This window comes from Cuculus canorus, chromosome 5 (assembly GCF_017976375.1).
Source record: "Cuculus canorus isolate bCucCan1 chromosome 5, bCucCan1.pri, whole genome shotgun sequence".
NCBI lineage: Eukaryota > Metazoa > Chordata > Aves > Cuculiformes > Cuculidae > Cuculus > Cuculus canorus.
Window position 1 is genome coordinate 6,596,670 of NC_071405.1, and position 13,876 is coordinate 6,610,545.

Below are 13,876 nucleotides of genomic sequence, written 5' to 3' on the forward strand. Positions count from 1 at the left end.
CCTTGTCAAAGAGGCAGCACGAGGTTTCAGTACAGAAGATGCCTCTCGACCACATGTGGGATACCACCTCCCACACAAACTGCTAGTGGAGCAGGAGTGGGCAGAGGACAATGCTGCCAAGTTGGCTCAGGAAGTACCAGCACTTTGATGCAGGCTGCAAAGCATGGGTTACAGGAAGCACTAGGTATTAAATCAGGACTTTCACTCCTCCCTCGGTGAGCCTCATCACATCAGAACTCCAAGCACTTCGAAAGCAAACTCAATCTGAAGTATCTTACACACAATGAGGGAATCATTTTATTAGATTATGGAAGACAGCAGCAGTACAGTACAAAAAGTTACAAGAGTAGCAGAAAAAAAAAAAAGTGTTTTTGGTTTAAATACTCAGGATTATACTGGGGAACATGAGAAGGATAGTACCCTTTTCTAAACTAACTCCTAACCAGGTTATCAAAATAAGTTTTGAATATTTAGCACAAGTAAAAAAGTTACAACAAACATCATTATAAAATGCTTTAATAAATAGTTTCTTTTCTGAAAGTTTTCTCTTTAAGAACATGTCAAACAAAAGATGTACTAAAACAGAAGATCCCGCAAAGCAAATCCTGTGTTCCTGTATAAAATAACTGGTTTCAAAACATTCATGTTTACATTGTTCATGGGCCAAAGTTTATACTCCCAAACATCCGCTACCTCGCACTGGTAGGGTAACTAGGTGTATGTAGTGTTATGTTTCTTCAGTAATTAAAATAAACTTGTAGTTTGCCCAGTTAATAGCAATAATAAAGCCTTTTTTTTTTTAAAAAAAAAAACCAAAACGCACAAGCCTTCCATTACAAATAACCATTTCTAATGAGGTACTCCCATCTTCTGAGCTTGCCAGCCTTTTTAGTTTAGAGCGAAAGATGAATAAAGCACAACAGAAACAAGATTGAGGAAAATATTGTTCCCTTCATTAGGCCTGTATTTAAACACAAAAAAGCAATACCACATGTAATTAACATATTCACAAAAGAAAAAAAAGAAACAATGCCTCGCTATGTTGGTACTGTACAGTAGATGCACCCACTAGTGTTCTTGAGATGGGCTGAACATGGGGATAAACAAACATTTCTGGATCTATTTACACATAAGTGGTTATGTTCCTATGTAAATACAAATGACCAACAGATTCCTAACATTGAGTGTATTAACATCATTTTCTAATCTGGACATAATACCAAAAAAGTCTTATAAACTGCCATAAAACCTCCTTTTCTGCAACATAAATTAAAAGGAATGACATGTAAAAAAAAAAAAGACCAAAATATTTAAGTTATTAAATCAAATATACAGAGTGATTCATTTAATATGTACATATTTACAAAAAAGCACTTTTCACTATTAGAAAATAAACTGTGTCAGTTGGGGAACCTAGAGTTCTCACAATTTTATTATGCTGATATGGCAGTCTTTGACAGTTGCTATAGAAAAAGTTTAATCTCAAGGCACTTGTCACATGCTTCAATACTGCAATTCTAAAGTAATTAAACAGAAATAAAAAGGCCACTTTTAAAACACAGTTGAAAGATCTCTATAAGTTTTTTTTGTTCCTATTACAAAGTGTGTAAGGCAAATTTGGAAAAAAAAAAATCTTACAGAAGCTACTAACGTAACAAGTGCAGTGAGCTGCCATTAATAGAGATTCAAAGTCAAGAACGCAGTTTAAAGTTCACACAATTTCCTCAACCAGGAGGTTTTAAAGCCACCATTTAAATTAGAGCAAGTAATAAAAAGAAATACATTCTGTAAACAGTGTACAGTCTTTTGTAATAAACTTTACACATATTGAAAATACAACCTCTCCTCTGCCACACAGCGAGTGTATTATAAGTAAACTTTACAAAAATAGCAACTATCAAAGATTACTCATTTTTTTTCATCTGACAGTCATTGAATAATTTATACAAGGCTAAAGAAACAAAATAAATTTTATTTATTATTATTTTTATTTTTTTTTTTACGCAAAATAAAGAAACTATGAACATTTGACTCCAGATATTTTTAGTCCTTGATGCAAAGTGGAGATGTCAGTTTTTCCCCTCCCCAGTAAGCGCAGGCACAGTCTGCCTACATTCCAAATACAGGTTAGTCTCTACTGCCTTCAAAGTTTGATGCATTCACATTTTTTACAGATCTGTTGTCCATTTTGCCTATTTGATGGGATTTCTTTACTGGACTGCTCTCTGATATGTCAGATGCCTTTGTCGGCAAAGGCTTTGCAAGTTTGTGAGAGAGGAATTTGTCCATTTCCTCATCTCTTTCCTCCTCTTCATCCTCCTCTTCCTCATACTCTACATACTCCTCTACTGCATCACAAGTTCTTTTTTGAGGAGATATGAAGTTTTTGCATTCATAACGAATGTCTTTGTTACTGTAAGATCTGTCTATAGGATTTCTTATGGGATTTAAAGGCGCCCACTGATTATTGGCACCCTCTTCTCTGGGAGGACGACTTCTCTCTCTCTCTTTTCTTCTCTTCCGAGTCCACCACACGCAGATGATGATACAAGTCAGCCATACAATGCTAAATACCGCACAAAGAATTGGAACCAAATAATCTAGAGAGCAAATGGAAAAAAAAAAAGACACAAGGCCTTGAGTTAACAGAACTAGATATATAGCACTGGACATCTCCAAGAGATGTTTCCATACATCACTACAGCTTGGCCTAGAAAGATTTTTAGAAGAAAGGGAATCAGATGTTATTACAATACCATAACAACATCTGAGTGCACCAGTCCATCTAGAAATGCTCTTTGCTAAACTAAGTTACAAGTTTTCCCTGCTTAATCATGACAGGGGAAATGCTACATTTGAGATTTTTTTTCTCTGCCAACTGGTTATATGAGGTCCAACACAAAACCCCAAGACTTTGCCTGCAACACTATTTAAAAAATTAAGAAAATCCAGTACAGTCACCTTTAAAATAGTTCCCTTCTGAGTTGACAAAAAGCTGCGCACAATATTGTCAATGTTCAAAGCAACTCCATAGATCATTTTCTGAAAGGCTGTTGAGGATTCTCAGTCAATTTTTGCTTTCACGTCTTCTACCAACAAAAATTAGTTTCCTTGGGAAAAGGGAGCCAAGTCTGGCAAACAGGATGAGTGCTCAAGCACACCAATGTTATCAGCTGCTCAGGCAAAGCATTGTGGGCAGGTACACACTGACGTTTTCCAACTGAAGATAAGTAAACACCTATCTTTGAACACTTGTCCACTCATACGTAGTGAAGCAATCGAGCAGAGTCTTGTTTTAACTGTGACAGGTTAGAACATGTTCTGTAACTATCAATTTGTCTTCTCCCCTTCTACTCTTGCTTTTTTTTTGTGTTGGTCCTTGTATAGGCAGCATCTCTTTCTCAGGCACCTAAGCTAAGTTGGCCCAGAAAATCTCAGTAATGACTCTTAAAAGGTCTATTCCTGCAGGAGGCAGCTTATAAAGAATACTATGCCTCTAAGTGGCTCTAGGAGTACTAGCACTGGCATCAGAAATATCCTGCATTTACTAGGAGAAAGAAGAGTCCATTCCAACCTCTGATCTAAATGTAAATTCCCTCTGCAGTCTTAGGGCAGCTGCTTACAGAAGAACCTGCAGATGTCTGTACTAAATCGATCAACTGCTTCAAAACCATAGTAATTCATTTTAACGTTAAAATGTCTTCTGCACACATTCTTACGTGGCATATGACACATTCTCAAACACTTCCTTCTGGTAAAGGGGGATGAATAAGCTGCATACGTGGTCGACCTCAAGGGATCTGAGAATTGTATTGTAGCAGTTTGGGGAAGGAGTGTGCTCTTAGGAGTAACTGCTATTTTCTCCTCATTTGGCATAAACAAACTAACATCAAGCCATAAACAGGGAAATATGGTTCAAGGAAGAAGGACCTCTTCATACCAGCTTCTCCAAGATTAGAATACAAAGCTTGCATTCTCTTATTATTTCATCATATGACTGTGGAACCAAGTTTACATAATAAAAGATTCTTAAACAGAACTGTCTGTATGAAGATTTCAGATTAAGAATATTTTTCTACAAGCTAGAGAAAATTAATGAAGTGTCTAAATTATCACCTCCATCTAGACACTTGAGCATCCCACAGAAATGAGATTCTCGACACAGACAGCGGGATTTACACTACATTTCGCAATAGGTTTCTACCTACCTCACTCAGTTAAGGGTTAACAATAAAACAAACCAAATCAAAGAACAGGAGAGTCCAGCTTAGAGCTTACTTCATAACAACTCCACTTAAAGAACTATGGGCCAGCAGTCAATAATGAGCATCCACATTAAAATGAGGAGTCTGGAAACCATTCTCTAGTACTAACTACAACAGAAGTCAAAGTCTATCCACTTTCTTAGAAGAAACTTATTGAGTGGGAGACAAAGGCCCCATCCCCATTGCCCTAGCATTTAACACAATCAGAACAAAGAGAGGTTGAGGTATGCCAGAATCTCAGCTTGATTCTTTATCATCTATGCAATTTCTGTTCAAGAGAAGAACAAAGCTGGTACGCTCCCTTCAAGGGAGCAAAGGAAACAGTACATTTGCCAAGGTTTTAACAGATGAAAGGCATTCCCTAGAAGGCAAATGCAAGGGAAGTAGAACCAGGAAATTTACTAATTGTTTAGACTATGGGTGGAAGATCTTCCAGAAGATTAATGTTGGGGAGGTCTAGGAAAAAGGTGGGAGAGTCTCATCCCATTGTAAGATTTCCACTCTGGATCTTAGCTGAAGCCTACCAGGGGTCTTCCACAAGACCATCCTCTGCCTCCCCCAAGCAGGAAGGGAGGCATGAAAAACCTTCAACTGTTTATTTTGGCATACCTCTTGGAGAGCAAATATGCAGAGACAGAGGTCTTTCCAATGACACTATACTCTCATTAAGAGGAATGAACATTACATTTTAAGCCATCTGTGCATTAGTTAAAAATACATGCTGAAGAACAGAGCAAAATTCTACATTATCATGGCCAAGTATTGGAAGATACTAGACAGTTTTAACTAAATAACAAATAAGCCCTTCAGAATAGACTTAGTATCACTTTGTCTTTCCCCTATTTATATTTTCACTACTTCACAGCCTCAATTTCTATAGTGCAGCAGCATCAAGGGCTGAGGTTGGGTTAAGATTAATGCAGGAGAATCAAAAAGGATTTTATCAACACACGAAGAACTCCTGATCTTGTGAAAGGTATGCCTAGACTGGAGAATGGGGTTGAAAGTCAGAGCCAAAACAATGGCAGTGGTAGGTGGGGATATTATGCTAGAGGTGACTTTAAATTTAAAGTAGTACACAATCACAAAATCTTAATTTTAAAGGCACTTTCTCTTCAGCTTGCAGTATATCTTAAAGAAAACATGATATTTTTCTTTATAAGTTGGGGAAAAAGATACAAGAGACTGACAGTAGGGGAACAGAAGGTGCTTACCACACTTGGGACATATGCATTGGGAGCCTTACCTGATGATGAATTCCCAACAACGATGGTCTCTACTTTGACTTCAGTTACTGCCAACATAACAGTGCTGTTTTGCCGCTTGGTGATTGCATTTACTATTATATTAGCAGCGTTCTGTATGAGGCTATTATCTTGTTCATCTCGATGTGGGAAAAAAGACTAAAGGAAGCAGAAGGAAGGGCAAAAACACGAAGTTATTGCAATCATTTAACTGTGGAAATCTGCCTTCTAAATCCAGCTACATCCTAATTGAGTTCACTAAGGTCGAATTTACCTGACAGTAGTTACAAACAGTACCCTAGAAGTTTCCTACAGCAGTAGCATGGCTGGCTGTATCTGAACTGCAGATGCAGTGTCCGACTTGGTGGGTAACATGCCTACTTGCTAATCTAACATACCTCAAATAAAAGGCAGCTGACTTCCACGTTACTTACAGTGCTGAGCTAAACTTAGTCATAGTTTGAAGCACTTCACAACACGTGGATTATCTAGATAGAAACTTGGACTAATAACAGTCTACTCTATTTATACCATACACTTTGCTTCCTCCATCATATTCTTTACAGTATTGGTAAAGATGGACAACCAAGCTTCTGCCAGGATAAACACCTTACTATGAAAATTAACCTTTTACTTGGAAACTAAACAATACACAGGCATTGAGCTATTGAGCTGTAAATGCCTACACAGCAAATCATTAGCACAACAGAACAACAGTTACTTTCATCTGCTCAACTTGTACCTTCTTCCACTTATCAGTTATGAATATTTAGTGAACATCCTAAAACAGCCATAGCCTAAATGTACAGCAGAAACTGCTTTACAGCGACAAGATCCAATCCAGCCACCTGCAGTCATATCGCCTTACTGAGAAGGTCAACAGCCCAGGATTTCTGACAGAACAGGTAGGCACCTGTTCACCAATTTGGGCTACATTAGTCTTCAGAGTAATTTATCAGGAGATTGTGGTAGCCTACTGTCATTAATGAAACCTGAAGTTTCAGCTACCTACCATTACAGGAAATTATGAGATCATAAAATTGCTTTGCAGTCAGACTAAGCCACAGACTGCAGTACCTGCAGTCAAGTGAAATAAGCTTAAACCACCTCTTTCCCATTTCCAACTAATAAGATAACATTTTACTATGTATATTAATACATGTGTAATACTTACAATAGCAACTTCCACCGCATTCTCCGTTGAGTAAGACAGATCACATAATATTATCAGAGTTCTGTCCCTAGAAACAGTCCTAGTAGCTGGCAAATACCGAATTTCAGAACAGATATGTTCAGTTGTAGTGCCCTGTTAGAACAAGAGAGATCGTACGACTTTAGTTCAAGTAGAAAACAGTACATAAAAATAAACATCTTCAGTGCTTTTTTTGCAGTTACTGAGATCTGATAAAGGCAGCAAAGAGAGCAAGAAGAAAGGACAGAAAAGCAAAAGACAAGACTTTGGAATTAAGGGTGAGAAACTGAGCTTACATGACTATCCTAGTGCAATCTAAGCCCATCACAAAAGGTAAGAAATAATATATTTATTCAAGATTTAAAGAAGAGAAATATTCATTACAAACTCTAATTTGGCCTCATCCTTTAGACAAAGCACAACAGAGGAGTCTAATAATTTTTTCGAATTTATGATAGTAAGGTGTTATATTAGAAACATTAATCTTCCATGCTCTAACATGGAATATATTGCTACATATACTGAAATATTTCATTCATAATTCTGTTCTCACCTGAGGGACTTTGTCTCCGTTAAAAATTAAAGTAATTCTAGCACAGTCATTGTCCAAGTATCCAGAGTTAGGCAGACACTTGATGTTGGCAGGCAGAGGTTCAGAGGCACTGCATTCTCCCCAGTCCATGCATGGCGGCTGAAAACATTTCATATACTTCTCCTGGCATTCTTGTCCCATGGGACACTGATTATTTGAATTATGCCAGTGTCTGTGTAACAAACAAGGTTTTTTACCACACCACACCTAGAAATTAAGAAGAACAAAGTACCGTTACAATTAATTGCTTCTATGCATGAAATCAAAATAAGCAATTAACTTAAGATGGCTGTGATCTACTGACTGCAAAACCCACGTATGTGGATACTGCTGTACTTCTACTAGCGGATGGAGCTGCTTTTCCACAAAACAAGGACATTTTGTACAGACAGAACAGTAAAACCTGGGCAAAGATTACCTGAGACACCAGCAACTAGGCATATCTCCTCAGAGGATTACAGATTTGTCCCACATAACTGAGTTATACAGAGGTTCAAGGATTTAGTTTAAACTAAATTAGACATCTAGGCTTCTATAATCTAGAAATGTCTCCACAAGCATTAATATCTCTTCAATATTTATACTGAGAATAAATTCCCAGATGTTAATAGCTATTACACATTGTTGATAAGCACCGTGACCTCAATCACTCTCCCAAAAAGAAAACAGTACACTAGTACACCCAAAGTCACTGAGGTGCAGTGAGCTTCCAAACACAGCTCCAGTTCATGTTATACCCTTTAAGATTCTACACAGCTAAGGGTTTACGAATGTACAGATTTCTTAAAGCACCAGTTATCAGCAAGAAAGCGAAAGAACCAAACACCACACATGGATGAGTTGCATTTACTACACCACCATTTGTGATTCCAGTTACCATCATGCACCGTTATTTTCTAAAGAAGTCTCAAACTTGAAATCACAACATTATATAAGGTCTAAAAAAAAGCATTTCTAAATCACTGAGCACAAGACTTAGTTACTAGTTTGCCTACAGTGCACACCCAAGCAAGATTAAGGCTGGATAGATTAGTAAGACCCAGAGATTTTTTAAACAGATACTTCTTGTGAAACATGGGAGACTGCCATGTAAGACAATGCTGTAGGTGTTATTAGTGCTCATCTGCAGCCACCCACTTAGCCCAACAACTTGTAAACAACACCGATCTGTCTCTTTCCAGCTGTGAGGTAAAGGTGCACATGTACCACAAATCCACCGAGAAACGCATTTAGGCTAGTCTTAATTTTTCTAAGAATATAGTCACCATATATATATATATATATACACACCACCAGAATATAGTCCATTATAAATACACTAAGGTTGCAATCTGCCAATTCATAAGCATATTGAAGGCCAATACAAAGGCAATTTTTACCCACTGAATAAAGTTTTCTTTCTACATGTCCTTTTACCTTGGAATGAGCATTTCACAAAATCAGGAGCTCTAAAACTGTGCTTGCAAAACTTTGGCAGCAAATTATTTATCCTTTTGAGTATTATTATTCTATTTCAGTTCCTATTTCCTTTTCTGCAAAAAGTGCCCTGTCTGCTCCCAGCAAGCTTGTTCTAGCAGGTAGAGAGCAGCTTACAATTATAAAGACAATCCCATAAGTATTTTTACAGGAAGTAATTAGACTGTTTTTTTCTTCCCCCCCCCCCCCAAACATAGGCAGTTTGGGATAGACCCATGCAAGAGCCTAGTTGTAAAGAAAACCAACAACTGACCTGTGTATGAAGACTATCAAGTTTGTTTCAGCCAGAAAGATTTAAGAAAATAGGTCTAAATGCCTACCTTGGTGCAGTCAATGCGGCCATCCAAACAGTGGCAGTTGTTGCATTCTTGATCCCACCTGCTGCCATGGAGAAAGGTCATTCCTTTAAGCCAGCAAGGCTTTCCAATTCCAATCACTATGAAAAAAAAAAAAGCACACCGACACTTCACCTCTTCAAGTAACTGAATCTATAAAAATTTAAATCAAAAAACTACCATCTCTTATTCCTTATGCACCAGACTACGGTACAGAAACTCTATACTGGCTACACTGTACTCTATTGTTTCTTGAGAAAAGTTTGATAGATATAGAAATACCTTCTTGGCACCTAGGACCAATTCTTCCAGGAGGACAAGTGCATCGGTATCCATTTATTTCATCTATACAAGTGGCACCATATCCACACGGGGAAGACTGGCATTCATCAATATCTAGAAAGAAAATAGGTAAATCTCAATGGCAGAAACATGTAACATTGTAATTAAACACTTACTGAGTTGTAGCCTGAACCATATCTGCTTTTCTAACAAGCAAAGGATAGCTTGGCTTTGGAATTAATCTCCTAATTGGATAGTTCTACCATTTCAGCAGTAACCTCTAACAGATTTCTCATAATTAACTGAAATTCTGTTGATCAGAGTAGCAGTCATGTGCTGACTCATCTCAGAGCAGAAGTGTTGGACAGCTGAAGGTGCTAAATGTCTTCTGCACATTCAGCTATAGACCTGAAGTTCCACATCCTGTTCTGGCACTAATTTCTGACATTTAGGCTTCCTAGGAAAGCGCATGCTTTCAGGAAGTTATCACAGTGCAAGAACCAAACAATGAATTGGCTCAAAAGCGCTCAAGAAAACTGACTTACTGCAATACAATTCATCATAATGAAGAAGAATAACAGTTTAGTTTGTAACAGACATTTGATGTAACTTTTCTTCATCACCTTGAAATAATGATTAGATTAATTTAGGACACACTTTGCACAAAATCCTCTTACAGAAGCAACCTTCAAAGTTTCAGAGGATCAGCCATATATGTATATAAAAAGGTAGGCAGCATAATACATACATAATACTCATCGACGTAACAGTCTGCCACAGGCAGTAGAAACCAGCTGGTCAGGTCATGAGACACAGGCATCAACTGCTTTATTTTCAACCATAACCATTCTCTTTCAAAGATTCTTTCAAAAGGTTTCCTTCTATTGGAAACGAATGCCTACTCTAGCCTCTCAGAAGAACTATTTAAACACCACATTCTAGACTGATGCTCTCTATCAGCTCATCTTCTGTGCTTAAAGGACTGGACTTCGAAAGTGAACACGATAAACGGTAGAAGCAAGACTGTTACCCACATAGGCAACAGAAAATACCAACTGGATGCAGAAGGGCTTTCTGTTCTACTCTAGCTTCTTTCAGAACCACTTGAAGATGAAGTTTTATTCAAAGACAGAAGTATCCAAACTACTATAGGGCTTAACTGCTCTCATCTTCTCTTCAAGCTATCTTGGTTTAAGAATCTCCAGCCTCTGTATGCTGAAAATACTGACTGTTAACCGTGTTTTTGTTATTGGAGTCCCATAAAAGGGATTTTTGTCAGAGCTACTCCCTTTGTCTATACCAGTCTACTTAAGGAAAAAAAAAAGGCACAGTATTTGTCTTTGACTACAACTAGTCCTCTCTACATTTCTTGTCTGGAAAAGGATAATTCAGTCTCTCTCACCACATGTCTATATCTATATACGTGATTATCAGCCACCTCGGTTCAATAACCAGAGATCACTAAAAGCTGATGCTACCACAAGTGCTACAGTGACTCTCCGACTAGAGGTATTGGCTCATATACTATCTACCAGAATGAGGATGAAATCTCAACTTGAAATCACACCACCATACTTATGGAGTGAAAGAACCAAGCCCAACTGCCTTCAGGCTACTGAAGATTGAAAGTCTGATTTTCCAAAGCGGGAGAAATAAAATAGGGTAGAAGTAAAGTTTTTATCACATTCAAGTAAAACAGTAACATTCCATTAAAAAAATACTTCTGTTATTCGCATGTCAAGACTACATTCCTGATGCTTTTGTTTTCTTTTGCCATGTCTCAGTGGATTTTGGTTTCTAATGTTAAGCACCTATTGATACACAATCTTTAACAAAAAGTTGCTTATCAAGAGAACTACTTAATAAGCTTCCATGAAGGTAGCGCCCCAGAGCCTTCAGAAATGTCCAAGTCTTTGAGTATAATTTAACCCAACTCATTTCAGTTTTGTTTAATGAAATGGAGAGGAACGTAAGTTGCCATTATTTATAAGGTTTTGGTACCTGACTGACTGTCAGGTGGCTTCTGCTTTATTTGGAATTCAGCTATCCTAATGCAAAAAGGGTCACAGGGTGTTCTTTCTGATTTGTGTGTCAAAATGGTACAACCTTCCAGATCTTTATCCACACAGGTACTTACTAATTCTGCAATCAGGACCAGCAAAGCCAGGTGCACACTCACATCGAAACCAATTCACACCATCAACACAGATGCCTCCATTGTAACTGTAAAAATAATAAACCTATTATGGCACCAAGCGTTCTCACAATAGATTCACTAAAGATGAGCAAAATCCATAGCTCTAATGCACGTTCAAATGTAAATTTCTGTTGTCCCCATTCACGATACTTTCTCACTATTCAACAATGCAGGATTAAGAAGACCCTGCTAATTCATAATACAAGTCTACTTAAGCCACCTATATTGTTTCATTGGTCTCCAATTAAAACTCTGTTAATTCAACCTTCTACAGCTTTTTAGGGGGATGATCGATTCCCATCAGAGAAAGCATACTGTTAGATAAACAATATTGCTTAGCAAGTCACCTATTAAAAAAGCAGCATCCTACAGAAGTGTGTGCATGCGTGGGGAAATAAATCAACAGAACTCAACGAGATAAAGCAGCACTGTAAAACGTAGAGTGAAAGCCCAAGCTTTTGCAAGGTGGTTGTTTTTTAATATCAAAGTACAGGTTTATTGCAGAAGAAAAGAAGAAGAAAAGGGTAGACGATTTGCTTCACCCACATAGAAGCATTTTTTCCCCTTCAACCCTAAATATCAACCTCTATTTAAAATACTGCCACTATGTCTTCTAAAAAAATTAATCTTGCCTTTCAAACACACATATATCATATTTGATCTAACAGGACATTCTTATATTATCTAAAACTATTTGTCGTAAGCTAACAGGCTCCGATTTCTCATTTTTTATTCTAAAATGCTTGAATGTTATCAAGTCCAATACATTTCATATCTGTAACTCATTAGCCAGTTTTGGCACGAAGACTACACTAAAATATTTTTATCTGTTCATATATGAATCTACTCAGGTTTGTTTTGTGGTCTTTGTTAACCATGTTGATAAGGCATGGCAAAAATTGTTTTCCGATTTCTACATAGGCTGGCTTCAATTATTTGAGGGCAGAATTAGTTCTAATCTCGAATGGAAATCCATATTACTATGTTGACTTCTTTTCACAATAGGTAAGAAATTGGAATTCACATACTTACCATGGATGAGGGTTGCAGTCATTGGTATCTATAAAAAAAAGAAGAAAAGCAGACTAGTGTAACTTGTGGCACTTTTTTCTAACATATTATAGTTCAAGAGACACTACATTTGATAATGAAAGCAAAGAAAAATAATAACAGAATCGAACATTTTCTTCCACACTTGCAAAGAAAGCTCGATTAGACTTAGGACACCAAGGAAATACCTTAAATCTTATGAACAGACTGACAAAAGGGAAATTTTACAACCGCAGTGTGTTTTGATATATCAAGTACAGACTGATATGCAGAATAAGGGAAACATATAGAAATAATCAGGGTATTGATGGTAGATAACACAACCCAGGCTCTAAAAGCTTTCCAGAGGATTACTACTGCTTTGGCACTTCATATGTATACATTCAACTACCCAGATTTCTTAAATAAAGCATTCCCCTTATAACTGCTTTGAACTATTTGTTAGCATTTATACCACCAGTATCAGCTTTAAAGCAGCTAATTAGTGCATACATCAATACAACAGTAATTTCACAGTAGAATGAGAGTTGCAGGCTTTACTCCGCCTAAGCCATTTGTTGTATTGGTATGTCAAAGTAGTTAATGCCTATCCTCAAAGAAAATGATGGAATATACGCTATTGCCTGCCTTTATACATGCCTCTTATTACCAAGGATTTTTTTGCTTTGCACATGTTGCCCAAAATTATATTTCTACAGAAGGCTAGAAGTCTTATTTTTTGCAGAGACCAGGTGCAAAAAGAAGCATGGCAAGTTCTTCATTCATTACTCAAGCATCACCTTCTTTACCTACCTCCCACTCTGAATGATTCATATGTTTTTGGCACATGAACTCCGTAAACTCGCTTTGTTTTCAGTTAACAGCCCCGTGCCAGACACTCCTAATGTCCCAGGGGAATGCAGAAGAAGAAAGGAGAAAAGCCTTACTCTGTGTGCATGTACGTCCTTCCCATCCTTCTTTGCAGATGCAAGAAAAGGAATCTCCACTGCCAACACATGTTCCACCATTCATGCAAGGGTTTGGAATACAGCTGCTGTTTTTAGCTTTGAAAACAGAAAAAGTCTGTTTAGCACAGAAACCAAAAATATCTACCATCTGGAAATGACAATATCACAATCCCAAACAGCATTTAAGTCAAGAGTTCAAGACTTAAAAGATTGTCAAAAGACTCCAAAAATAGTCTTATTGCATGATAATCTCTCACCTTCTTTCAATATCATCCCAATTCAATTGTTGAGCCATG

The 13,876-nt window shown here is 37.4% G+C and overlaps 1 protein-coding gene across 2 annotated transcripts in view; it reads right to left on the minus strand.

The window, feature by feature from the left end:
• Positions 1 to 500: 500 nt before the first annotated feature.
• The window catches only part of JAG2 (jagged canonical Notch ligand 2), a 69,628-nt gene continuing 56,252 nt past the window's right edge, over positions 501 to 13,876 (minus strand). For both annotated transcript variants that reach the window (XM_054068319.1, XM_054068318.1), the window contains 9 exons: positions 13,560 to 13,676; positions 12,616 to 12,643; positions 11,524 to 11,609; positions 9,387 to 9,500; positions 9,090 to 9,205; positions 7,255 to 7,500; positions 6,684 to 6,815; positions 5,512 to 5,668; positions 501 to 2,600 (listed from right to left, as the gene is read on the minus strand). In XM_054068319.1, the coding sequence (XP_053924294.1) occupies positions 2,128 to 2,600; positions 5,512 to 5,668; positions 6,684 to 6,815; positions 7,255 to 7,500; positions 9,090 to 9,205; positions 9,387 to 9,500; positions 11,524 to 11,609; positions 12,616 to 12,643; positions 13,560 to 13,676 (1,469 nt within the window). In that variant the 3' untranslated portion in view covers positions 501 to 2,127. The remainder of the gene's footprint in view (positions 2,601 to 5,511; positions 5,669 to 6,683; positions 6,816 to 7,254; positions 7,501 to 9,089; positions 9,206 to 9,386; positions 9,501 to 11,523; positions 11,610 to 12,615; positions 12,644 to 13,559; positions 13,677 to 13,876) is intronic.